General features: G+C 39.2%; 1 protein-coding gene across 4 annotated transcripts; it reads left to right on the forward strand.

The window, feature by feature from the left end:
• The first annotated feature begins 7218 nt into the window (after positions 1 to 7218).
• Positions 7219 to 26977, forward strand: LOC120305952 (cytochrome P450 2H2). Of its 4 annotated transcripts, XM_039338426.1 has the most exons (10): positions 7455 to 7458; positions 8403 to 8500; positions 9334 to 9496; positions 19327 to 19473; positions 20028 to 20188; positions 20442 to 20618; positions 23845 to 23986; positions 24680 to 24867; positions 25899 to 26040; positions 26338 to 26972. In XM_039338426.1, the coding sequence occupies exons 2-10, from the start codon at positions 8444 to 8446 to the stop codon at positions 26517 to 26519; spliced, it is 1359 nt and encodes a 452-aa protein (XP_039194360.1). In that variant the 5' UTR covers positions 7455 to 7458; positions 8403 to 8443; the 3' UTR covers positions 26520 to 26972. The 4 variants fall into 4 exon arrangements, with proteins under 4 accessions (XP_039194359.1, XP_039194358.1, XP_039194360.1 ...); XM_039338425.1 differs by lacking the exon at positions 8403 to 8500 and having other exon boundaries at positions 7219 to 7458; positions 26746 to 26977; XM_039338424.1 differs by lacking the exon at positions 8403 to 8500 and having other exon boundaries at positions 7223 to 7458.
• The last annotated feature ends 495 nt before the right edge of the window (positions 26978 to 27472 follow it).

A 27472-nucleotide genomic window follows, 5' to 3' on the forward strand; every position in this document is an offset into this window, starting at 1 on the left:
ATATTTTGCATAGAAATACTTTAGTGTGGATGCAAGGAGAAACTTTCAGTTCTTTGCAACATTTGCCATTGGAATCATAGCAGTACACACCTGATGTTGGTACACAAAAATTTTGTTATAAGATGAAAGGACAAGTGTTACATATACTATTAATCAAACCGTATATATCAGGGGTGTCAAACTCGCAACGTCACGTGACATGTCACGACATATCGCAACTTTTTTTCCATTGCCGGCAATGGGGTGGGCGCGGTTTTGCCATAACGCATCCGGCCCATGGGCTGGCAGTTTGACACCCCTGATATATACCAAGATTTTTTAAAATTGAGCAATATTCTCCCCACCCTGCTTTGAAACTAAGACATGACAACTCACCACCATTTCACCATATACTTTAAATTGAGTAATAAGTATTTTTCCTCTTGTAAAAAAAAAAAGATGTGGAGAGAGGAAGTGCTGGCTAGCTGCTAATTAGGATTGGTTTTCTCCTCAACTATTTTGATCAGCCAGCGGGAGCACAGTGCAGTTCAAATGGATAATGAAGCGGATACCACAAGGGCATTTGTGCAGCAGGATGGAAATATTTCTGATAGTTTGGAGGATGAATCTGGCAGCTATGTAAACAAGTTAAAAGTTAGTTGGGAAGTCTAGGAATCCTGTAAGGATATCATACTCTTGTTTTCTGTTATGAAAGTCTTAAAACCAGTACTGTGTATTTTTCTAGTGCACCTTAATTCTCTTCATTTTTGTTTCTTGAAGAAGGTGTTGCTCATTTTGTAGCACTTGGACTCCAGAGTATGAAATCACATTAACCATTAGATCATATGACCCATTTAGAAGATAGTTCTTTCCAGGAGTTCCAACTTTTGAACAGGGGGAAAAAAGACCTTTGAAAGCAGAGAAACACAATTAATAGCTGCAGGAAATAAAAGATCTTGGGGGTGTATGAAAGCAAAATGAGAGATGGAGCAGAATGGGGAAGCATAAAGGTGAACTATAAGTCACTCATTTTAATGGAAGCAAGGTTCTGCTGGGTCTAGTTTGATTATGAAGTGTTATGCTTCAGTGCCCTCATTTTTATGCATACAACATTGTAAGTTTTGTAGGAATTCCATGTATTTGTAGCTGTTGGATCAAACTACATACTCAAAGCTTCTCTCACAAAAGCAGGAAACTTACAGAGGACTCTGAGCTGGCAAAAGATGTAAGACCTGTACGTGCAGCATGTACTACTGGCGGGAACGCAATCAGGAGGAGAGAGACTTTACTTTCTTTTCAGACAGACACCAATCCTTTTCTAGAATTGATTTTTTCTTGATTACAACTGATTTATACTTTAGGGTAAAGAATGCTAAGATTTTTCCTAGGACTTTGACGGACCACAGTCCAGTTTGGATGGAGCTGGCGGATGAAAAAGAGGAGAGGAGATCGTGGAGGATTAATGAGAACTTATTTAGACAAGAAAAGAATGTTCAAAAATTAAAGGAGCATTTAAAGGATTATTTTGTTTTAAATATGCATAAGGGAACATCAATGTCAATGGTATGGGATGCAGGTAAAGCCTTCATGCGTGGGATCTTGATACAAATGAATAATACTCACAGACAAAAGCAGATTCAGAAACGTAAGGATTTGGAAGATGAGATTAAATTAAAAGAAAAAATTTTGATTTCAAATCCTACAGATGAAAAGGTTAAAGAATCTATAAAATTGCTTAAATCACAATTTAATATGTTGATGGCTGATCAAACTGCAACTAACTTACTGTATATGAGACAAAATACATTTTGTAATGCTAATAAACCAGGGAGATGGTTGGCTTACCAACTCAGAAAGCAACAGAGACAGAGAATTATAGATAAAATAAATCATAATGGTAAATTGGTATATCAGAAGGAGTTGATTAAGAAATCTTTTTTAGATTATTATCAAAAATTATATAAGAGTACCAAAATACAGGTCTCAGATATAGATAATTATTTAAATGAAGCCAACTTCCCTAAATTAACAGAAGATCAGAAACAAGAAATTAATAGTTCAATTATTAATGAGGAAATTGAGACAGTGATTAAAGAATTAAAATTAGGTAAAGCACCGGGTACGGATGGTTTGACATCTATTTATTATAAAACTTTGGTACAAGAGATGATTCAACCTTTAAGACAGCTTTTTAATAATATATTACAGGGTTTAGAGACTCCCCCGTCATGGGGCAGAGCCTTTATATCTTTAATTCCAAAAGAAGATCAAGATCTTACTCTACCAAAGAATTATAGACCTATATCTCTTTTAAATGTAGATTATAAGATTTTTGTAAAAATATTAGCTAATAGGCTTATGAGGGTTTTGTGTCAGATTATACATAAGGATCAAACGGGTTTTATAACTGGAAGGCATATGAAGAATAATGTCAGACAAATTATTAACTTATTAGAATATCTAGATAAAAATAATCAAGTCTCTGCAGGATTGATATTTCTAGATGCTGAGAAAGCTTTTGACCAATTGAATTGGCAATTTATGTTAAGACTAATCGATAAAATGAAAAATGGGGGCTTGTCAGAGGTTTTTACAATAGAAAAGGGGACCAGACAGGGATGTCCATTGTCACCTTTGCTGTTTGTTTTAACTTTGGAAATATTGTTGATTAAAATTCGAGAATCACAGCAAATAAAAGGAATAGAAGTTAACAAAAAAGAATATAAACTAAGAGCTTTTGCAGATGACTTAGTGGTTACCCTGTCCCAACCTACTCACTCTGTAATAGAGTTATTACAATTGATATATCAATATGGACGGGTTTCGGGTTTTAAAATTAATAACAATAAGACTAAAATACTACCCAAAAATATGACTAATATGGATAAGCAGACTTTGGTTAATCTGACAGATTTTGAGGTTGTTGATAAGGTAAAATATTTGGGGGTTACTTTATCTGTCTCTAATGTAAAATTGTATAAAAATAATTATGAAAGGTTGTGGGTCAGGATACAAAGAGACTTGAAAAATTGGGAGAAGTTGCAATTATCTCTTTTGGGAAGAATTGCGGTGATTAAAATGAATGTCCTGCCTAAATTCCTTTTCTTATTTCAAATGATACCTATCTTAAAGAATGAGGTCAATTTAAATGAATGGCAGAAAGGTATCAATAAATTTATCTGGGCGGGGAAAAAACCAAGAGTAAAGCTTAAAATTATACAAGATATTCGTGAGAGAGGTGGACTCAAGGTACCGAATTTGAAATTGTATTATGATGCTGTGGCCTTAACATTAATTAGTGATTGGGTTAACTTAACAAATGTAGAAATACTCCTCTTGGAGGGTTGGGATTTACTTTTTGGATGGCATGCCTATTTAATTTTTAACAAAAAAGTTGACCGGGTTTTTAAATCTCATAAGGATTTCTCTACTTCGGGTTTGGAGGAAATACTACAGAAGTGATTCTAAAATACCATTATGGGCTATACCTTGGCATGCGATAGAGGGGATAAGGAGAGGAGTTAAGATGGATAGTGCTTTTTATTCACAATTGCTTAGATGGGATGGTAAAATTTGGCAGTTAAAATCTTTGGAAGATTTAGCACAAGAAAATATTATATATTCATGGTTTCAGTACAGACAAATAGCGGACAGATGGAAGATAGATCGTAATGTGGGCTGGCTTAGAGAAGATGAAAATTGTGTTAAACAAGTAAAAGATCAAAGACGAACTCATATTAAGAGAATCTATGGGTTGCTAGTAGAATTGGACTCAGAACCAGAATTAATTAAAAAATGTATGATTAAATGGGCACAAAATTTTGGTGAACCAGTTCTACTAGATACCTGGGAAATCATCTGGGTGAGAAATGTTAAATTTACACAAGCCCAGAACTTAAGGGAGAATTTTTATAAAATGTTTTATAGATGGCACCTTGATCCACAAAAAATGTCTCGTATGTATCCCGACTTACAGCCCAAATGTTGGAGATGTGGTTGTTTGGATGCTACTTATTACCATATTTGGTGGTCGTGTAAAAATATAAAAGCCTTTTGGATTAAGATATGGTGGAATATTCAAAGAATTTTTAGAAAGAGGGTAAAATTTACCCCACAATTGTTTCTGCTAGGTATTGTTACCGATTGTGATACTAAGGAGGTTATATTGATGTTAAATTTAATTACAGCCGCAAGGTTGTTAGTAGGGCAATATTGGAAGAAGGAATCTTTGCCTATCTTGCAAGAGTGGTTTTTTAAAGTATCTTATCTGGCAGAAATGGCAAAGATTTCGGCTTTTTTAAAGGATCAGTCACAAGAGAAGTTTTTTGTGGTATGGGAAAAATGGATAGATTTTATACAACATCAGTTGGATATAAAAAAATATTGCTTAGTTTATCAATAATTTATATACAAATTTTAATATTTTATAGATTGTATTATTTTTTCTTTTTCTTTATATGTTTTATTATTTTATTTTCTTATATTTCTTTTCTTCTTTCTCTTTATTTTTCTTTTTTTTAGGTATTTTCTCTTTTTTTTTCTTTAATATTTATCTCTTTATATATATATATATATATATATATTATTGTTAATTATTCTATTAGTAGTTTAAGTAATGTATTTAGACTTATCTATGGTTTATATATATATATTTTTTAAGAATTCAAGAAAATTTAATTAAGCCTATATTCAGCTCTGGGAAAGTTGAGGGAGGGACTGGGAGGGTTGGGGTGGGTTGGGGAGGGTTGTTTTTTTCTTATTCTGTAAAATTTTAAAAATTTTCAATAAAAAAAAAAAACCAGTACTTAGCATGCCTATTAATCTTATCTGAGTTTCATAACTTGCGAATGTAAAACAGGTTTTTCAGAGTGAGCTACATTTTTGCAGTAAAAGAGTTCACGCTGCCTGAAGCTAAAGCTCAAACTAGAGGAATTTGAGGCAGAGTAATTTCCAGAGCAACTGTGAAAGAAGGGGAAAGTTCTGTACCAGAGAAAAGTATGCCCCAGGAGATATGAACAAACTAGAATATTTTTTTCTATCAGTTTTTCTTCTTTTTCTTTTCCATTGGTACACCAAGTTTACAATTGATGCATATTTCTAAAAAGTGGGATAGATGTAGTCCTTGTTTAGTAGCTGCCTCATTTAGCAACCATTTGCAGTTATGACTGGTGAAAAAAGTAACTTTGTGACTAATTCTTGCATTTACAACCTTTGCAGTTTGTAAAGCAAAGGAAAGCTGAAATAAGATCATAAGCACACAAATAGTTCCTGACTTAACAACCAGTCATTTGATAACCATTCACGGTAGCCACAGAACAGTTACTTTGCAGCTTGTAAAGTACTTCCAGGCATTATAAAGTTTTTAAGAAGAGACTGGACAGCCATTTCTCCAAAATGGTATAGGGTTTCCTGCCTGAGCAGGGGGTTGGACTAGATGACCTCCAAGGTCCCTTCCAACTTTATTATTATTATTATTAATCTCCCTCCAGACACATGACTGCATTTTGGGCACTTAGCCATCTGTTCGTATTTACAATGGATAGCCAAGTGCCTTCTGATCATGTGATCATTTGCAAACTTCTCTGCCGGCTTCGGGAAAAGCCGGCAGGGAATGTTGCAAACTGAGCAAAAGATATGAGGTTCTCTCAATATGCTGAAAGATGTTCTCCTCTGCTTTATGCAGGGAAGGGAAATCTTATGCACTAGAACAGGAGTCTGCAACCTTGACAGCTTTAAGACTTGTGGACTTCAGCTCCCAGAATGCCTCAGCCAGCATAGCTGAAGTCCACAAGTCTTAAAGTTGTCAAGGTTGCAGACCCCTGCACTAGAAGAACAGACCTCGTATCTAGCAAAAATGTTAGCAAAGCCAAAGAGGAGAAGAACACTAGCAAAGGAGGTGGGTTCCAGAGGAGAAGATGCTAATGGGTCTGAGCCTCCACGTTCTGAAACACTGAGACTCAAAAGCCTTTCAGAATGCTGACTTTGCTAGTGGTTTCCTCTCCAGAGTAGAAAACGTTAGCAAGCACCATTGTTATTATGTAATTTGGAGAAAGAGCCTTCCAAACCATTACGAGAATGGGGCCAGCGTACAGGATGGAGCAAGATGGTGGAAAGGTAAATGAACTTAGGCGTGGTGGGACAGGGAGAGGATCAGTGGGCCTGGCCAGCTCCCTCCTCCCAATGGACAGCAAGTTTTGGTATGCAAGTGGGCACCAGGCCCCATACAGTTTCTCCCTTCCCTGAGGCCCTCTGCACAGTCACTTAACTACAACAGAACGAGCTTGGATTATGATCGTTAAATGAGGCTGTCATGTTCGGTGTCTCACTTAACAACCACAATGACAGCCAAAATTCCAAACTCAATTGTAGTCATAAGTCAAGGACTACCTCTAATCATACCGGTACGTTCACTGCTACAGACTGCTTCAGTAAACAACTGAGTTGCCAGTTCCAGTTGTGATCACTAAATGAGGATCATGTATAAAACAATATACTAGATCCAATATTAACAGGAAATGTGTCATTCTTTGAAGAATCCCCCAAGCTGGTGCTTTCATGCTCTCAATATATCCCTTTTACTTCATGTTGCAAATTGACTTGGCTTGTCCATTTTTTTTTTTAATTATGGTCCTTGGAGGTTCTGCTCACACTTAAAAAGAAACTTGTGTATTTTTCTAGTGCACCTTAATTCTCTTCATTTTTGTTTCTTGAAGAAGGTGTTGCTCATTTTGTAGCACTTGGACTCCAGAGTATGAAATCACATTAACCATTAGATCATATGACCCATTTAGAAGATAGTTCTTTCCAGGAGTTCCAACTTTTGAACAGGGGGAAAAAAGACCTTTGAAAGCAGAGAAACACAATTAATAGCTGCAGGAAATAAAAGATCTTGGGGGTGTATGAAAGCAAAATGAGAGATGGAGCAGAATGGGGAAGCATAAAGGTGAACTATAAGTCACTCATTTTAATGGAAGCAAGGTTCTGCTGGGTCTAGTTTGATTATGAAGTGTTATGCTTCAGTGCCCTCATTTTTATGCATACAACATTGTAAGTTTTGTAGGAATTCCATGTATTTGTAGCTGTAGGATCAAACTACATACTCAAAGCTTCTCTCACAAAAGCAGGAAACTTACAGAGGACTCTGAGCTGGCAAAAGATGTAAGACCTGTACGTGCAGCAGAGTCTGTTTTACTTGAACGTGTTTGGCTAACTGCAGCCCCTCCTTCATCTCACTGCTTTTGTACATCTTGGGTGATGAAACATCTTCAGTCAATTCTACGACTTTGACTCCTGCTTTGCACGATGGAGCCTTTCGGACTCACAAATATCGTCCTGCTCTTTGTGACCTGCCTTCTTTTTATGTCAATCTGGAGAAAGACTTCTCAAAGGAGGAGGATGCCTCCTGGTCCTTTCCCTCTCCCATTGATTGGAAATTTTCTGCAGCTGGATACTAAGAATTTTCCCAGATCCTTGGAGAAGGTAAATAAGTACAATGGAGGCCTGCCTGCCTGATTGATTGATTGGTTGGTTGGTTGGTTGATTGATTTGCTATATAAAACTAGATGTAAACTATAAAATGTAACTATATTAAATTTATAACTATAAATTTGCTAAACAAAACTAGATACTGGCATAAAATATGCAATATTAGTGTACTACTTAAAAGAGAGCATAGTGGCTAAATCCCCTTGTGTTAGAATGCAAGTGTGGCCTCTTCCAGCCCTTCCAGTTCAAGAAAGAATGCATTATAACCACAGAAAGGAACTAGAACAGTGTTTCTCAACCTTGACAATTTTAAGGCATGTGGACTTAACACTGAACTAGAAGATGCTGAGTGTAAGATGATCATGTCAGCTTCATAACCAATTCTGCCTATTATTAACTGGGAGAAAATCCTGCTCAACTCAGATCAGGCAGCAATGCAAGAAGAAGCTCAGGTTGGATATCTTCCTGACTAATTGGGAGTATCATTTCAGAGAAAGAAAAAACCTATGCTGTTGTGATGTTCTCATGCAGCTGGGTGAAACCCAGAGAAGTAACCCTACAGGGGAGGAATGAGAAGGAAGTAAATATAGAAGAGGTGGAAGGAAAACGCCTCTGGAAACAATTCCTAGATATGGTTCTGACAGAGGCAATCTTCACTGTTCAGTCTCATGAGCATGTACAGGGGTGAGGCAAAGAAAACTGGGCAATAGTCTCACTTTGGATGAAGCCCTCTCCATTGCCTACATGTAGCACCTCTAATAGACTGACCCCTAGCAATGTGACTGGAAAAGAAAAGCTGCCCTTTTAGAAAGCTCCCAGAGTGTCTTAAATGATTGCAGCAATTAATGGTCCCTTCCTACAGGTTTGAAATCTACAAAGACATGAGAAAGAAGGAGGAAAACAAGTTAACTCAGGCACAAATCTTTCCTGTAACACAGGTGTGCAGAACATTTTTCAGTCAAGAACTGCAAGACGTAACATGTATAGGGTCACTGGGTCGGTGATGAAAAAAAAAAGCAGGAGGCCAGAACCAAAAGTATGTAGGATACTATTTTATCTCTTGAATATAGTTATTCTCCTGATCCTCATCTCTCCTCTCCCTCTTGCTGGTATCCTTCTTAAATTAGTGAGCTGCCGGGAGCTTTTATCAGCCAGTCTAAATTAATCTCTCGTAGACCAAGTTTGAAAGTTAGGACCAAAGGTTGCCCATCCCTATTCTAATTGCCAGGTCTGATAATGTCAGGATGAGGCCCAAATGAAATCACCACATAGTCCCCAAGCAATGGTCCTGCTGTCTTTCCACAGAGCTGGTCCTCATGAAAGAGGGAGGAACATCCCCAGCTGAGTAGAAATTAGGGAGATGCCAGTTCAAAGTGCATCAAAGTCCTACCAAATGTTCCAGAGAGGACAAATCATTGTAAGGTTTATGATCCTGATCCTTTGTACTTCGAACAGAGAGCATATCCTACCTCTATAGATCTGGATTTTAAAAGATCAATAAAGACTTGTGACTGACAATGACTCTGATGGGGACCTGGTTTTTTGAATCACACAGTACTTAGAACTTTAAAAATCCTACAGAATAAGGAGAAGGATGTGCTTTCTACTAATGGCCAAAGAACAGGTTGTCATGTATCTAGTATCAATCTACAGTGGACCACTAAAAATGAGAAGTCTTGATTTATCTATGTGACTGAAGAATTTATTACCAGCCTTGTTTGAATAGCTCTCAAACAAGATAAAGCTACTTGAGAAAGTTATAGAAAAGCTTTATGTGCATAATAGCTCTCGGTTCTTCAGAACATCCTTGTGTAAACTATTGTCAAATGAAACTAAGTCACACCAGAGCTTATGGTTTCTCCTCTATAGCTAAGTCAGAAGTATGGACCAGTATTCACTATCTACTTGGGCTGTACACCAGCTGTGGTGCTGTATGGACATAATGTAGTGATGGAAGCCTTGGTTGCACAAGGAGATGAGTTTGGTGGCAGAGGAGCATCACCCATCCTTATGAAAACCGCCAATGGAACAGGTTTGTTTGAAGGGCTTAACCACAAAAAAGGCCAAATCTACACAAGCATGACCAACTCTGCAGACAAAACAAAAGTAGATTTTAGAAAACAACCATTCTTGCATCAGTGACTGCTTTTTCAGCCACACATTACATCCAACCTCTACAGCATGAGTAGGGAATCCCTGTACCCACTGATATTGTTGAACTTTGAATCCTAACTATTGGCTATGCTTTCTGGAGTCATTAAGGTTATGGTTTAGCAACTACCAAAATGCTATAGGTTCTCCATCACTTAAGAAGAGATTGGACAAACATTTGTCTGAAATGGTATAGGGTTTCCTGCCTGAGCAGGGGGTTGGACTAGAAGACCTCCAAGGTCCTTTCCAACTCTGTCATTCTGTTGCTTCTTTAGAGATCACTCTCACTTGGTGTCTCATAGACCCAGTTTTGTCCACTGGACTCCATAGGGAATAGTGACAGCTGATTGATCTTTGGAGTCATAGCATACTTTCTATCTGAGATGGCTTAAATAGAAGTGTTCCAGATTTTTCCCACAACCTTGTGAGGCAAGTTGGGCTGAAAGAGAATGATTGGTCCACAGACACTTACTGAATTTGTCTAGTACTAACGTGAAACTTACGTCTTTCCAGTCTGATATTTCTGGCACTATATTACACTGTTTCTGTGTCCTAAAATATACAGATGGCAAGAATCAAGGGAAACTGAATTTTGATGGAACTACATATTCCATAAACTTATTCTCTCTTTTTATCAGTTAAAACCATTGTCTAACTCAGCAACTGGTTTGAGAGAGGCAAGTCAAGTCTTACTTTCCAACCATTTGCCTAGTCAAAACCCCATTTATTGCTTGGTCCTGATTTTTTTCTTTATCTATGAAGTTTATTAGGAGATTTAGGTGCAAAGAAAAGAAGAAATATATACCAGCCATACACATCCACTAGAACAATTAACCAGTGGAACAACCTGCCTCCAGAAGCGGTGCATGCTCCAACATTGGAGGTTTTTAAGAAGAGACTGGACAGCCATTTGTCCGAAATGGTATAGGGTTTCCTGCCTGAGCAGGGGATTGGATTAGATGACCTCCAAGGTCCCTTCCAACTTTACTATTATTATTATTATTATTATTATTATTATTATTATTATTATTATTATTATTATTATTACTATGACAGTGGAAAGCAAAGGACGAAGACAGTATGGGCTGATCAGCTATTCCAGACTAAATGAGTCTGTGTGTAAACACTAATTATGAGACAGGATACAAAGTTCAGGTTAAAGAATAGTAAGCCAAGGGATAGTAATTTAATTTCTTTTGATGAGGCAGTCAAACTTTTTTAGAGGGCAAAGGAGTTACTTGCTCTGAATTTCTTGTATGGAGATGTTCACTGAAGACTAATTCTGTATTTGAAATATTCAGATAGATGTTTTATTAAAAGTAAAGGTTTCCCCTGTCCATAGTTATACACTGAGTTGCACGGAATGTTACCTTCCCAATGAAGTGGTAGCTATTTATCTTCTTGAATTTGCATGCTTTCAAACTGTAAGGGGGACAGAGCTGGAGCAAGTAATGGGAGCTCCATGTGGTAGTTGGGTCTTGAACCTTCTGATCAATAAGCCCAGCATCTTAACTGCTAGGGGCCCTGTTCTGGCCCATATAGCTATGGCCCAGCTCTATGTTGGAAGGTCTGGCAGTTATTGGGTTAAATGCTAGGTATGTAGATGGGTCAGTGGGAGGAGTTCCAAAGGTCTTGGGGAGACTTCCTGGACACAAGCCACTTGGGAATCTCTTTGTCTGTAAGAAGCATGGACCATAGAAGGTCTCCCTATAAACATAAAGATGGTGTAAAGAGCAACATATTCTTACCTAAGGAAAGGATCTGAAAGATGAACAAACATGTATTTGCAGCAACACCAATCTCAACGTGAACGCAAGTAATCTTTCTCATTAAAATATATTTGTTTATTATAAGATCGTTTCTTTTGAGTTAACTATCTGACAGGATTTAAAAGAGATCAAGTTCGTGTCAGAATAGTAAGAATATGTACTCATAATTTGTGCCATCTTTTGAAAGCAAATAGTAAATTGGCAAAGTTTAATTCTCCCCTCAAAGCTGCAACAGTTTGAAGAAAGAGAATCAAATTGGTTAGCCTTTTCTCTGCATAAACCTTCAAGGAAGTAAAGATTCTCTTGATGCTTGTAAAAGCCTGCAAAGCCAAAACAGCTTTCAAGGAGTGATTCTGAAGTTTTGTTATGCTAATTCGCTTGCTAGCTAACCTTCAAAGTGAAAAGTGCCTTGTATCTGATTCAAAATTACTTTGGTCCTGTTCTCAAATTAATGTTTATAACGGAGAGAAAGAAAAACAAAAATCTACACTTTGTTCCTTGCTTGAAAAGTTTGAATTTTAACACCAAAAGGAGCTTGGGTTTTTCCCCCTCCCCTTTTTGCCAGTGAATCACGCAGCCTGAAACAAAGAACTGTTTAATGACTGCCTCTAAAGTTCAGACAAAAGCAAGGTTTATTGCCTTTCAATAAACTCATCTGTTGCCATAGTGACAGCCCTAGGTATGCTCGGAATTTCAGCCAATGTTATAAGAAGGAATCATCGCAGAAGCACCCCCTGGTGGTCATGCAATTTTTTTTTTCTAGCTGAGTCACAACAGCTACAATTAATTCAGCACACAACAGAGCAAATCTGTTAGTTAAAGTGCAAGCTACTTAAAGTTATCCCAAGCTACCAACACCCCCCAGAGGGCACAGAGTGATCTTATCAGAAGCATTCACTCACTTACCCAAGCTGAGCACTAAGCTGTTCCAGCTTGAGAAATCAAAGCCAAGTCTCTTCGCTCATTATCACAGCTGATGACCCGGAGTGCCAGCCTGCAACTGACCAAGTGGGAGTTTGTACCTCTACATTCTCTCAGTGGCTCACTAGCAGTAACGTGGTAATAGGAAGAATTTGGCCAGCCTTTTCAACACCCCCTAGAGGGCACGGAGTGAACTTACCAAAAGTACTCACTCACTCACTCAAGCTGAAGGCTAAGCTGTTCCAGCTTGAGAGACAGGTAGCAAGAGCCAATTGCCTTCACTTATTATCACAGCTGGTGACCCAGAGTCCCAGCCTGCAAATGACCAGGTGGGAGTTTGTACCTCTACATTCTCTCAGTGGCTCACTAGCAGTAACGTGGCAATAGGAAGAATTTGGCTAGCCTTTCTCCAGACGCCCCCTAGTGGTTAAAGGAAGCTCTACACGCAAGCCTTTAACCGCACCCAGAGAAGCCCCTCTAGTGGACAACGGGTGAACCTCAAAGCCAGAGCACCCTGGTAGCTGACCCACAGCAAGTGACCCCTAGCGGTGAAAGGGTGAACTGCACTGAAGTACTCACAAACACAGGAGAACGCACCCAGTGGCATCTCCACCCACAGACAGCACCGCAGAAGCTGATCTACAAGTAGCGACCCCTAGTGGTCAAAGAGAGAAGTTATTCAAATTCTCTTCAAAATAGCTGAGAAGGACACGGAACTTACCCTAACCATGGAGGAGTGTCTTATTGATTCGGACAAAGGGGTTCAATTAACCAGCCTAGATGAGACACCCCAACCAGCCAGTCAAGGAGAGATGCTGCAAACAGCCAACCTTGACCAGTACGCAGAGGCTGAAACTCAAGCCTCAACAAAGCCAATAATGTCTCAGGGTCAATACGATCTTAGACAACACAGAAAGCTCACAGAAGCCATGCACTCACATCTGATGGAGAAATGGCACACCATCCACAGGCGCCATGAAAGAGGCTGGGAGAGATTATACAAACTCTACCACGAACAGAAGGAGGAACTCTCCCCAGACTGGGCACACGCAGTGGAAGGAGATAAGGAAGACGCCTACGTGCAATGGATGGACTCTGAACAGCAACTCAAGGACATTCAAGAACAGTTAAGAGACCTAAGAGTCGACAGCGAGATGCAAAGCCTCAGGCTAATAAACAAGGAACGTAAGAAGCTTCTAGTGAGCTCACATGGTTCCCCACAGCCTGACCCTCACCAGAAAGGCAAACCGGTCAACAGAGCCGAGTCCGAAGTTTCCCGCTATTCACATGCACCATCCCATGTGTCTGGAAAGGCCTCATCCTTTCGCCACATGTCCAAGGCACACTCCAGCGTGTCCCAACACTCGCATATCACAGGATCCTCCCGCCATTCAAAGGCATCTCGCCAGAGCCACGCATCTCGAGCCTCAAGAGCAGAGAGTATTGCCGCCCGTCTCAGGGAAGCACGGATTAATACCGCAATGGCCAACATTGCTGCAGAAGCAGCAGTAGATGACAAGCTACATAGAGAAGACTTGGCCAAAGCTCAGGCCAACTTCGAGATTTTCCAGCGATGACAGAGAGCAAAAGAGGCAGCCGCAATAGAAGCGATCCTGCAGAGAGAGTTAGAAGATGCCATGTCAACGCCCAATTTGGAAAGTCTAGGAAGGGAAAGTTCTCACAGCCGTGTACTAGCCTATGTGGACAACCAAAGCGCACTCCAGAATGCACAGATGAGAGCACCACAGCCAGCCACAAGCCCCCCAAGACAGAGTAGACAAACAGAGGAATCTCAACGACCTGATTCGCTGGTCAACTGCAGAGTTGATGTCACGACACCTAGGTCACGAGATCCTCCCGCCGTTGTTGCCACATCGAACCTAATGGGATTACCAGCAATGGCAATGACTGCACAGCGGGGAGTGCCACAAGATCTTTCCACCATTATTAACCCAGCAATGGCAACAACTGCACAGCGGGGAGTGCCACTAGATCTTCCCACCGTTATTACCCCACAGAACCCAGCAAACCACACCACTAATGACAATCGGATGGATCCACCTATAGCGCCAACAGCCCTACAGCAGCACCAGCCATTGCTCAGGGAAGAGATTGAAAGAGTTAGAGCCACTCTAGAGTCACTAGAGTCCCTGCTGCACCAACAGGAGGCAGCGCCCCAAGGAACTGCCACCAATCCTGACTACAAGGGACAGCCTCGAGCATCAGCTCTGACAGCCTACCAGGAAGCTAGCTACACTCTACCAGAAACACAGACCTTCCAACACGTAAGCAAGCAAGAGCCTGGGCTCCCTCAGCTCAATGCCAGAGCAGCAGAGTTCAGACCACGCCAACAAGGTCCCTTGCACGTGACATGGCAAAATACACCCAGCCACCAATGCGCCGAAGGAAGTTACCAACCAAACATGGCACACGCCCCTACTCCTGGAAACGATGTACCATCGCCACCCAGTTACACTCCTATGAGACTTTACAGAAGCAACATAGATCTGGCATCCAAGGGTATTTGTTTATTATAAGATTGTTTCTTTTGAGTTAACTATCTGACAGGATTTAAAAGAGATCAAGTTGGTGTCAGAATAGGCCCAGTGTTTCTCAACCTTGACAATTTTAAGGCATGTGGACTTCAACTCCCAGAATTCCACAACCAGCAATGCTGGCTGTGGAAATCTGGGAATTGAAGTCCACATGCCTTAAAATTGTCAAGGTTGAGAAACACTGTGCTAGGCCATCACGCCCCCTTTATTCAAGGCAGCAAAGCTATTCAGTTAAAGCATTGTTTTTCAACCGCAGAATTAAAGTTGTTAAATCTGTAAAACACTGAGTTAAATTACATCAGCAAACATCATTTCAAGTCTCCCCCCCTGTCCTCACCATTACTTGGATGTTGATTTCAATATATAAAAAGAAATGGAGAAAAATTACATTAAATGGGACATTAGGAGAAAAATGAGTGCAGGGGCAAATCCTCCAAATGAACATTCTGCCCCAGGTTCCTCAAGCTCTTAAAAAGACCCTGAAGGAAATGATGGGTGTAGTTCAGCCTCAGTTGAAAACAGCTGAATGCTTGTCCTAGAATCAGACTCTTACCTAGATATTATCAACTCCTTATCTCCACTGAATTCCTCCACTGAATTCTAAAGACTTTTTAAAAATACACAGTAACCAGGAAAGGCATTTCGCAACAAAAGAAAGGGATTAAAATGTACCTGAAAGAGCTGGAAACAACCAACCAGCAGCCCTTCTCCAGTGGAGATGAGGCCAAAATGCAGAGGATTTTTAACTCTGTTAAGCATTTAGTTGAAGAATTTAAACAGGACCTGAAGCTGGAATGGGAGAAAAAAAAATAGTAAGTACAGGTAATCTTCAACTTACAACAGTTCATTTAGTGACCGTTTGAAGTTACAATGGCACTGAAAAAGTGACCTATGAACATTTTTCACATATACAGTATGATTGTTGCAGTATCCCCATCATCACATGGACAAAATACCACTTTACAATGCCTTGGTAAGGCCACACTTGGAATACGGCATCCAGTTTTGGTTACCACAATGTAAAAAAGATGTTGAAACTCTAGAAAGAGTACAGAGAAGAGCAACAAAGATGATTAGGGGATTGGAGGCTAAAGCATATAAGGAATGCCTGCTGGAATTGGGTATGTCTAGTTTAATGAAGAGAAGGACGAAGGGGGACATGATAGCAATGTTCCAATATCTCAGAGGTTGTCACAAAGAAAAGGGAATCAAGCTATTCTCCAAAGCGCCTGAAGGCAGGACAAGAAGCAACGGATAGAAACTAATCAAGGAGAGAAGCAACCTAGAACTAAGGAGAAACCTCCTGACAGTCAGAACAATTAATCAGTGGAGCAACCTGCCTCCAGAAGCTGTGAATGCTCCAACACTGGAAGTCTTTAAGAAGAGACTGGACAGCCATTTGTCTGAAATGGTATAGGGTTTCTTGCCTGAGCAGGGGGTTGGACTAGATGACCTCCAAGGTCCCTTCCAACATCATCATCATCATCATTATTTCAGATTCTTGGCAACTGACTCATGTTTATGATGGTTGCAGTGTACCAGGACCTTTTGCAACCTTCTGTCAAGCCAAGTTAATGGGAAAGACAGGTTCACTTAACAACTGAGTTACTAACTTAACAACTGCAGTGATTCACTTAACAAATATGGCAAGAAAGGTCATAAAATGAGACCAATCACTAAATATCTGTCTCACTTAGAAATGTTGGGCTCAATTATAGTTGTAACTAGCTCTGTATCTGAAAGAATTCATCACTTACGCAAGACTTATCAAGGAAAATACTAGATGTTGCTCAGTTAGTCAAGTTTCTGATTAAAGTACTAAATCAGTACCTCTAGCATAAAGAAGATTGAAGAAGATAGTACGGATGTGAACGTATTCCTGACTGATGCTGAAGATTGTAACAGGCAAAGCAACTTCCATATTAGAGGCATGAGTGAAAAAGCTGAGAACACAAGCATGATGAATCATGTAGTAACAAAACACAATGACCTCCTCCTCCTTATTCAAACAGGTCATACAGTACTGTAGTACATACACATAGCGTTTCATGCACTCTACACACACACTTACAAAAGTGAAAATATCAAGACATTATAATTACAATTAAGTTTACAAATGAATCTATAATTTACAAAAGAAATGTAAAAATGTATTTTGGTGGCATCAAACCCCAACAGAAATCTCATGTATCTTTTCAATATTCAGTGAGATGCTAGCAAGGCTGTAAACTAAAGGGAACATTCTTCCACCTTTATTAGGAATGTGATAGTGTACCAGACTTTCAGACAAACATGTCTGAAGAAATGTCTTAAATAATAACAAAAAAGAGTCAATTCTGTCTGAAGCTAGATTTGCTATATATGTTTGATGGCCAGAATCAGAAACCACATACCGGTACTTAAAAAAAAATATTACCGCATTTTTTTTATTTTAGCAACACATTAATCATTGCTGAACAATGGAAGCCAGTCTGGTGTAGTGGTTAGGGCATCAGGGTAGAAATTGGAAGACTGTGAGGTCTAGTCCTGCCTCAGATACAAAGACAATTGGGTGCACTTTGGGCCAGTCACATACTCTCAGCCATAGAAAGTAGGCAATGGCAAACCACTTCTGAAATCTTGTCAAGAAAACTACAGAGAATTATCCCGGCAGTCACTGGGATTCAACACTGACTCAAAGGTACCAACCCCCACCTCCACCAAAATAGAAATATTTGGATATTTCATTGGGTAGATGATTTGAAAAGATATGGTCTGTAGCTTTACTTGAAAAAGCCTTTGGTAAAATCTATTATATGACAAACCACAGTATTGAATCATTGTTTTAGAACAGGGATATCCAACCCTAGTAACTTTAAGACTTGTGGACTTCAACTGCCAGAATTTCCCAGGCAGCATAGGAGATGAACTTCCAGGTATAGACTTCTAGGAGTTGAAATCCACCAGTCTTAAAGTTGCTTTTAGAAGGAGTGGTAGAATTTAACTCATTATTTATATAAGAGAGAAGCATCTTGGAAACAACTTTTATCAAAATTGTGGGCACGTTGAAATGTAATAGCACTATGTGAATTTTTGAAATTCAAATAAACATTTAATAGTGGGGGTAGAGATGAGGTGATATATGTTTGACTTTTTGTTTCCTTGTCTGTTTCTTCGAAAACCAAGCACAGTTCAAAATAAAGACCAAAGTTACAGTACCTGAGACTCTAGAAAGAGTACAGAGTACAGAGAAGAACAACAAAGATGATTAGGGGACTGGAGGCTAAAGCATATAAGGAATGGCTGCTGGAATTGGATATGTCTAGTTTAATGAGGACGATAGCAGTATTCCAGTATCTCAGGGGCTGCCACAAAGAAGAGGGAGTCAAGCTATTTTCAAGATGCCTGAAGGCAGGACAAGAAGCAACATATGGAAACTAATCAAGGAGCGAAGCAACCTAGAACTAAGGAGTAACTTCCTGACAGTTAGAACAATTAACCAGTGGAACAACCTGCCTACAGAAGGAGTGAATGCTCCAACACTGGAAGTTTTTAAGAAGAGACTGGACAGCCATTTGTCCAAAATGGTATAGGGTTTCCTGCCTGAACAAGGGGTTGGACCACATGTCCTCCAAGGTCCCTTCCAACTTTATTATTATTATTACTATTATTATTATTATTATTATTATCGATCATCGCACAGTCAGCCAGATGTTCAGACTGGATTTGGCATTTTGTCTACCTATTGAGTCCTTACCCAGGACCTGGGATAGGCAGATGTGGATGTTTGATGGTATTACAGGTATCGTCGCAGGATGGAAGCAGTTCCTAATAAGGCCGCCTTTTGCCATTGACTAATAGCGAATTTGTCAATGCCAATGGTGTTCAAGTGGTGCTCCAGTTGTTTTGGGATTGCGCCCAAGGAGCCTATGACTATTGGTACTACCCGTGCTTGCTTTTGCCACAGTCTTTCTATTTCTATTTGTAGGTCTTTGTATTTTGTTATCTTCTCCAGTTCTTTCTCTTCTATTCTGCTATCTCCAGGCACTGCCACGTCCACTATCCAGACTTTTTTGTCTTTCTTATCGACAATTGTTAAGTCTGGGGTGTTATGTTTCAGGTGCTTATTAATATTATTATTATTATATAGTATTTGCTGACCTGAAGAAGCTTTCAAATTCAATACACAGTTTGAAAAGGCTCAAGTAGCAAAGGATAGGCAAGACTGTGTGGTTGCTGGTAATTGGAGAGAACACTGTTGAATCAGAGGGACAGAAAGATTATTTATTTCCATAGTATAACATTGTACATTGCATTGCCTCATCTTTTTCCATCATAAACGATTGGATAAGCAGCACAAGAATTTTTTCATTAGCATTATGAAAAAACATTTGTTGTGCAATGCATTTTAAGAAATCCAATGACAACGTTTCACCATTGTGAGCAATCTCTTCTTCCATTCATTTTCATTTCTTTGCTCTCCTCAGGAATTGGCTTCAGTAATGGAGAAACATGGAAGCAACTCCGTCATTTTGCAGAGACCACACTGGAGATGTTGGACATGGGCCAGAATATTGAAAAGAAAATCCAGAAGGAAGCTGGTTTCTTAGTGGAGAGACTAAAGAGCACTAATGGTAAAAAAAATCAGTTCCTCACTCCAAACCACATTAAAGTGGACTTCTTTAGCAAACCTGTGGAATTAGAATAGAATAGAATAGAATAGAACAGAACAGAACAGAATAGAATAGAATAGAATAGAATATTGTCATTGTGTAACTCACAACAAAATTAAGTGTTGTACACAGTGCACAATACACACAAGTAAAAACCACAAATAAGAACATACATTATATACACACATCCTTCACATCCTTTACCCTCAAGAAGTAAAAGTTAGAAAAATAAGGAAAAGGCTAGGAACACTTGGAGCATCCCAAAAGGTATCATGGTTCATTCACCCACCAATGAAAAGTTAGGGCCTTTCTTCTTGGATTAGAGCAGGGGTTTCCAACCTTGGCCACTTTAAGACCTGTGGACTTCAACTCCCAGAATTCCCCAACAAGCCTGTTCTGGGAGTTGAAGTCCCCAGGTCTTAAAGTTGACAGGGGTGGATATCCCTGGATTAGAGTTTAGTAATCTAAGGTGTTCAGTCCTTTGGTTTGGAAATAATATATTTGTCTATTGGCAGGAAGGACATTTGATCCCACCAGTTTCCTCAGCCAGACAACAACCAACATCTTATGTTCAGTTACCTTTGGGAAACGCTTTAATTACGAGGACAAGGATTTCCTGAGATTCCTTCACTTGTTGGATGAAAATGCCCACCTTCAATCTTGCACAATGACCAAGGCAAGTATAGGAGGGAATCGTGCAATGGGAATTTCCATTCCATTTGTGAGGTGGGCCAGGATAACCCAAACATCAGGAATATGGATAGAAAAAGATTCAGGCTTTTGGCAATTTCTCTCCATTGCAAAAGAATAAATGCTGAAATGATTGGCTGGGGAATTCTAGTAGTTGAAGTCTACACGTCTTAAAACTGCTGAAGTTGACAAACACCAGTCTAGTGCCTCATCATGACGTTTTAACATTGTCTTCACAGCTGTACAATATTTTTCCAACAATCTTGGATTATCTTCCTGGATCTCATCAAAAGATATTTAAAAATACAGAGGAGTTAAAACAGTTTGTGTCAAGGCAGGTGAAAATGCATCAGGAGACTCTGCAGCCCAAGCATTCAGGAGATTTTATTGATGCCTTTCTTATCAAAATGGAGAAGGTAATGGGGCTCAAACAGTCTGTGAGGCAACTCCTCAGATCAATCTTGTTTAATGGTTAGAGTAAACAGCCATGATAGCAGGATGCCTGAAGGAGGTAAGACTTCATAAACACAAATCTTCATTCTCATATCTTATATTTTCTAGCCCATACAGTAGATGATGGAGGGGGGTGAATAGTGTGTGTTTTAATGTATGATTGCAACAGATGACAGTATCTAATCTTTAAGATAAGTAGGATAAAGTAGGTTAAGTATGATTGGACCTGAATAGATTTAGATGGGAGAGCACTGAGAAAGCACAGAGCCAGTGGTGGGATTCAGCCAGTTTGCACCAGTTCAGCAGAACCGGTAGCTAATTTTTTGTTGCCCAGGCCCAGAATGGACTTCCGGAAGTGGCATCCACACAGAGAACTGGTTGTTCACATATTTGAATCCCACCACTGCCCAGAGCTGTTGATTAAACTAAGGAAAATTAAAAATCTCAGAAAAAACTAGTGACAAATAATATCAATATTTCAGAAGAGAATGTATTAATTTATGTTCAGGCACAATGCAGTCCTAGTGGACAAATACTTAAATATGAGTCCCAAAGATGCTTTTTCATGAGGCAACTGGACTTTCTTGTTTTGCTCTGAAGATATTTTGCTTCTCATCCAAGAAGTTTCTTCAACTCTGACTGGATGACAAGGAATGGAAGGATTTATACTCTTTGCAGACAACTGGTCATTTGCATCCTTTTAGAGCAGTGGTTCTCTACCTTTTTAATGCCGCGACCCCCAACCGGTCGTAAGTTAAGGACTACTCAACTGGTCGTAAGTTGAGGACTACTCAACTGGTGCAGCACCATTTGCAGAATGGGACTTTTGGCGGGCTCAGCAGGGCAGAGACAGCCTGGACTATTCAAGAGAGTCTATTCTATTGGCTTTCAAAAGCCAATAGAATAAAAGGGAGTAGCACAGCTAAGGAAAAAGGGAAAAAAATGGCGGACTGCGTTGTTTGGTGACCCCCGTGAAATGGTTGTTCGACCCCAAATGGGGTCCCGACCCACAGGTTGAGAACCACTGTTTTAGAGAGACATTGAGGCCACCTGGAGGTTTATCTGTGTCCTCAAGGTCACCTGAGTGATGCAAATGGGTTGGAGCCTTCTTGGAACTGCTGAAAGGACTGTGTTGTAGACTGGAGAGAGATGATATCGTACTCTTCCCCCTCTATTGAGAGAGAGCTGTTCAGTTTTGACATAGATGGTCTCTTTGACCCCTCTTTCAAACCAGCGGTCCTCTCTGTTCAAAAGGTGGACTTTGCTGTCTTCAAAAGAGTAGCCTTTGTCTTTTAAATGCAGATGGGCTGCTGAATCTTGTCCTGATGAGTTTATTTTCCCATGTTGTGTCATGCATTTATGAAGTGGTTGCTTTGTTCCCCCAATATACAGATCTGAACATGGCTCACTGCATTGTACTGCATGTTCTGGACCATGAAGATCTCTGTGTTAGAATGTTTGGCATTTATTGGGTTAAGTACTGTCTCCTTAAGAGATGGCTTATGGGTAATGTAGTTTAGCTAGTCAGCTATCCCATGTTAATAGGTCAGTGGTAGGAGGAAGGGAGGAGCCAGTAAAGTTCATCACAGGATATCTTGGCCACGAGCCAGTTTGGAATGTTCTTTGTCTGAGATAAGCATGGGGCCATCGGATGTCTCAGATGGCTCCACTCCACGTAAGAAGTTGGTGTGGAGAAGCATGATCAGAACACTGCATATGCCACATTGCAAACCCTTGCACCCCTTGCATGTCTTTTTATAATCACAAGAAAATCTCACTATATATCTTTGGTATAAAAATGCATAAATGGAAATGTTATTGTATGTTATTAAGGTTTTGAATATTGTTACAAGAAGGATTTGTAGGGGTTACATTGGCTCTCTAGAGTGGGCAGATTCTTGTTGGTGAGAATGCTTGTCTTCTGTCCCTACAGTCTTCCCTACTCCTTGGTGAAGCCCAGGTGCCAGGATACCTGGCCCTATTTCATCATGTTTGATTGACTCAGTGAAGATGGTAGCTGCAGGGAAGGACTTCACTAGGCTGTGACTTCGTAAACAATACTTTTTTAACTAAAGCCATAGGCAACCGTTAGAACCAATAGTTTGTTCAATTTGCATTATTACATATTATATAAATGACACCGTTTGTGTAATTCTTTACATTTGTCACACCAATTGCACAACAATTAGATGCTCATGATGTCACTTGCCCCTTTTGTTCCCCTCAAACCCATTGCCCATGGTCTCAACTTCCACCAAAGCTGTTCTCTTTTCTCATTGCTCAGCTCTTTCCTAATCAGTTTGGAGGAAAAGAGTTAAAAAAAAAAAGAATTTAAATGCCTTTCCTAACATACTTTGTTTACATGGGGAGTAAGTGGAAGACTGGAAGGAAAGTGTTGGGGTGGAATTTAATTGCCAGTAGAATAATAGCATTCAGGTGGAAATTGGGTTAAATATCATCTTTCTCACCATCTCTCTTTCCTGATCAGTTGAGGAATGCTTGAGGTCAGCACAAATGTTTAAAAGATTTGTTTACAACTTTTTAAAACTGTCAGGCAGACCAGGGAATGGTGGTGGTGATTTACCTTTGGTCTTCTTTCACCTCTATCTCTAATAGTTTATAGGTATGACCTAACAAAGGCAGGTGGAGGAGACTATGTCCTTAGGCTCCAAAACTGGTTTCTAGAAGCTAGACTGTTCTTGGATTTCTGAGGACTGCTACTGCACAGGAACCCTCACAACTCTTCTGTGTGTGTTTCTTTGATTCTTTTCCTCATTAAGTCACTGTACTGTAATTTATTCTGATTTTGTTCATGGCTGGAACACCATATATCCAACTATTGATTAAAACATTCCAATCCTGTGAAGTATAACAATGCCCTTGGAGACAGAGATATAAGATGTGCATACAGCAACATAAGAGATGGGATTGACATTACATTAAGCCAATTTTGCTTAAGCCCAGCTTACTTAATAAACCACAACTAATTCATAGAACTCATTAAGCCTTAAATTATGACTTACAAATCTCAATAGGTTCATACAATATTCTAAGCAAAAACAATTAAAAAATCATACATGCAGATGCGCGAATTCAGCCTTTGTGTGACAGAAACCTCATAAAGTAAAAGTTATTTTGTTCAACAATGCCTTTCTAAATATTTGTCTTCTTTCACAACACTTTGTACAGGAGAGACAGAACAGTCATTCTGCCTTTGATCTTCCCAATTTGGTGAGGAGCACCTTAGACTTTTTCACTGCAGGAGCACAATCAACCAGCCTTGTCCTAAAATATGGACTTCTGGTTCTCATGAAATACCCAAAAGTACACGGTAAGATAAAAATACTGGATTTGCTATTTAAGCTTTACAGAGAAGTGTACCATCCATGGTGAAAACAAATGTAAACACAGAAAGCCTACTTTTCTATGGTCAAACTAAGGGATTTCATTCTTTTATTTTTTAAAACAAATATACAAATATTAAAAAAAATGCAAAATTAAAAAGAAACGAATGGTAGAAAGAAAAGGAAGAAGAAAAATAGAGTAAAAACTTGAGGGTCTAAAACAGAATTACGCTATTGTTTTCATTCAGTCAGCATTCAATTTTGAAGAATTCTGCAGCAAATACAGGTAAAATTTTGTCACAATTTGCTTAAGCTTTGTAATCAATGGTTAGTGGTAGAAAACATTATACTTACATTTTGTATAACAGTTATCAAATAAAATTCCTATGAATGTGTATTTCTGGTATACATTGACTTACTTTTAACTGGATACATTGACAAAAAGGGACATGGAGATCAAAATTCAGAAATAGTCTGATAAACAGGTCTCAATACATACAGTAAACTGACAAAAATTGTTTGAAAGCCAAGAAATATCATGGCATTTTACCTGTTAGATTGCACTATATCAGAATATTCTCAGGTGCTCTTAATATGAAAAACTATGCAGATGTCTTTGCTCAGCTATGGAGCCAGCTTTTCAGGGAAGTTTGTGTTACAACTTACATTTTTCTATCCAGAAAAAATTCTTCAAGAAATTGATTCTGTAATTGGCCAAGCCCAAACACCCTGCATGGCAGATCTTGATAAGATGCCCTACACTGATGCTGTAATCCACGAAATTCATCGGTGCCTAGCTCTTGTGCCACTGAATGTGCCACGTGCTGTGATCAAGGATACTTCCTTCAGGCAGTATTTCATTCCCAAGGTGAGTCTAGCTGCTCTATATAATCTGCAACTAGAGCTTTATACATATCTGACATGTTCTCATTCCTTCTTAATTAACAGACACATTACAATTGTTACTTTGGCATAAAAGACAAATGTGTGAGAAATACACCCATTTGAACTTAAATTGCAGTTATGGTAAATATATATATCAAATTTAGCTTTTGCCTTGGTTTCATCTTTAAAAAAAAATAAATTGCCATAGGCACATTATTCAAAAGTCAGGTAACACTCATAGCACAAAACAAATTGTATCAGTCTGCCATCTGGCATTGTTTCACAGAAGGGCAGATGCACACCCAAAGGAATTCTGGGAGTTGCAGTCCCAGCAAATATGTGTGATTTTAGATGAAGGAAGGCTTATTCTCAGTAAGCATTCCGTGCACTAGTAATAAAAATATTTAACAATATTGATACATAAACTATTCACATGTGTAATATATCACTACGGCTGCATCCAGTCTCAATCCATCACTAGGAATGGCTGTGGGTCCCCTAGGTTTATATCCACATAGTCCTTGCTAAAGGATTCAGAATAAGCTTTTGAGGGCTGTAATTTCACAAAGGCTGGTAGTAGCTACTAGCAAGAGATTTGTTTCTATGGGATACCTGAAACATGAATCTCAAGCCTTTCGTATTACATACCTGGAATTATCCTACTCATTCTTAGGTATCAGAGCAATTCTATCCAGGCCAATTTTAATTATCTCAGAATAATAACATTCCAACTTGGTATACACCGTGCTGGTTGAGCTTAAACTCCCACAATTCTCTGTTGGTTATGCTGGATAAGAATTCTGCTGGTTATAGTCATAATCATTCTAGAATGCGTATCAAAGCATCAGTGACATATATTATTGGTTTTAGAGGGGTATCAATCCTCAAATCAACTATTCTAGCACAAAGATGGACTTATCTTGATGTATATGCATTTCTGCCACAATGTTTTTCTCTCTCTCTCTTTCTTGAAAAAGAATCTCTTCAGCATTGAACTTGTTATTGTCTAACTAGGGAACTACTATATTTCTGGCTCTGAAGTCCTCTTTGTATGACAGTAGAGAATTCCCTAACCCACAACAATTTGATGTTGGGCACTTCTTGGACAAAAAGGGAGCTCTGAGAAAGAGTGAATTCTTCATTCCTTTTTCCACAGGTAAAAATATCCTAATATTATAGCTGAAATCAAGGGAGGAACTCATATTAATGCTTATGGTTTTCAAGATCAAATGCATATTTTAGTCACATTTTTGGAAAGCAAAAATAGAAAAGCAGCCAAACATATTTCCAAATGAATGCAGAAAGAATTATCTTAAATGTCAAAAATAGCTAGTAAATGACTGGGGCTTCCCCCATATTAAGTTTGTTCCATTTGATACCCCATTGTTGGACATTTTACTTTTTTAAGCAAGCTGTCACAAATAAATTATTGTTTCTTTATTCTTGCTTGCAGGCAAACGGGTTTGTCTAGGCAAGAAATTGGCAGACATCGTAATATTTGTTGTCCTGACAACTATTTTGCAGCATTTTACTCTGAAGCCATTGGGTGGTCCTGATGACCTTGATACATCACCAATAGCTGGATTTTTGACAGTTGCCCCCAAATCTTACCAGCTCAGTGTTACCCCTCGTTAAACAGAATCACTCAACCAACCATATGGCTCCAAATACTGCAACTCTTTTCATGTCAGACTGTCAGGTCCCCAAATCCTCACTGTTTCTCCTGCATAGTTATTCTACTTTTGGCCCTGCCATTCTGCTGGGGGGGGGGAACCATGCTTTTGCTCAGGATAACTTTCACCTTCTACTTCCCCTCTCCTGCCTCTATCATCTTGAGAAAGGAATGTGTCTCTCTTATCAGGGAGACGGTTACAGAGAAAGCTGGAGAAGACCTTGAGATGCATGCCAACTGTACCAGCCAGCCAGGCTTCATGCCACCTGTGGATTGGCTGGATTTCAAATTGACATTATGACTTTGGTGGGAGGAGGAATATTGCTAGCTTAACTATACCGTTTGCAGGGGGTTTTCCCCAGATCTCGCATTGACTTCCCTACTATCATTGACCCATAATAAAAGTATCCTTTTGAGACAATGCCTCTTTCAAGAGTTCTGCTTTCTTGGAGGGTTAGTTGAAGTGGGTCCTTACACAGACCTTGAAGTTCCTGATCCAGCACTTGACACGTAATGATTAAAAGTAATTTCTTTGAAGGGTACTATATTTTTGTGATTTTTAGTTGCCTTTTAATGTGCATCAAAAAGGTAAAATATAAAAGTTTAAATAAATGTTATAAAAATGAAAAGCAGATTTTGAGAGAGTGATGATTGCAAGAGATCCATGAGTAAAAGAGAGGACCAGAATTGGATCTAATAGAGTGTTACTTAAGTTATGTTCTTACAAAAAGAAGAGGCAGAAAAAAACCTTATTCTCTCTGCACATGCTTTATTTATTATTTGAATTTATATACTCACCCACTTGATATCTAAGAAACTAAGAACATAAGCTGCGTGCTGCTTATGGAGCAGAACCCTGGTCTATTTAGTTCAGCAGTCTGAACTCACAATCAATTGTACATGGAAGCCCATAACA

Source organism: Crotalus tigris, unplaced genomic scaffold (genome assembly GCF_016545835.1).
Source record: "Crotalus tigris isolate CLP2741 ecotype Arizona unplaced genomic scaffold, ASM1654583v1 scf7180000017701.1507938, whole genome shotgun sequence".
In the NCBI taxonomy this organism is placed as follows: domain Eukaryota; kingdom Metazoa; phylum Chordata; class Lepidosauria; order Squamata; family Viperidae; genus Crotalus; species Crotalus tigris.

What these genes read in the sequence shown, in the direction of transcription:
- LOC120305952 (XM_039338424.1), top strand. Translation starts at nt 7,282, where the DNA reads ATGGAGCCTTTCGGACTCACAAATATCGTCCTGCTCTTTGTGACCTGC. An exon ending in GGCAGTATTTCATTCCCAAG is followed by an intron (nt 24,868 to 25,898) that starts GTGAGTCTAGCT and finishes TTGTCTAACTAG; the next exon opens with GGAACTACTATATTTCTGGC. An exon ending in CTTCATTCCTTTTTCCACAG is followed by an intron (nt 26,041 to 26,337) that starts GTAAAAATATCC and finishes TCTTGCTTGCAG; the next exon opens with GCAAACGGGTTTGTCTAGGC.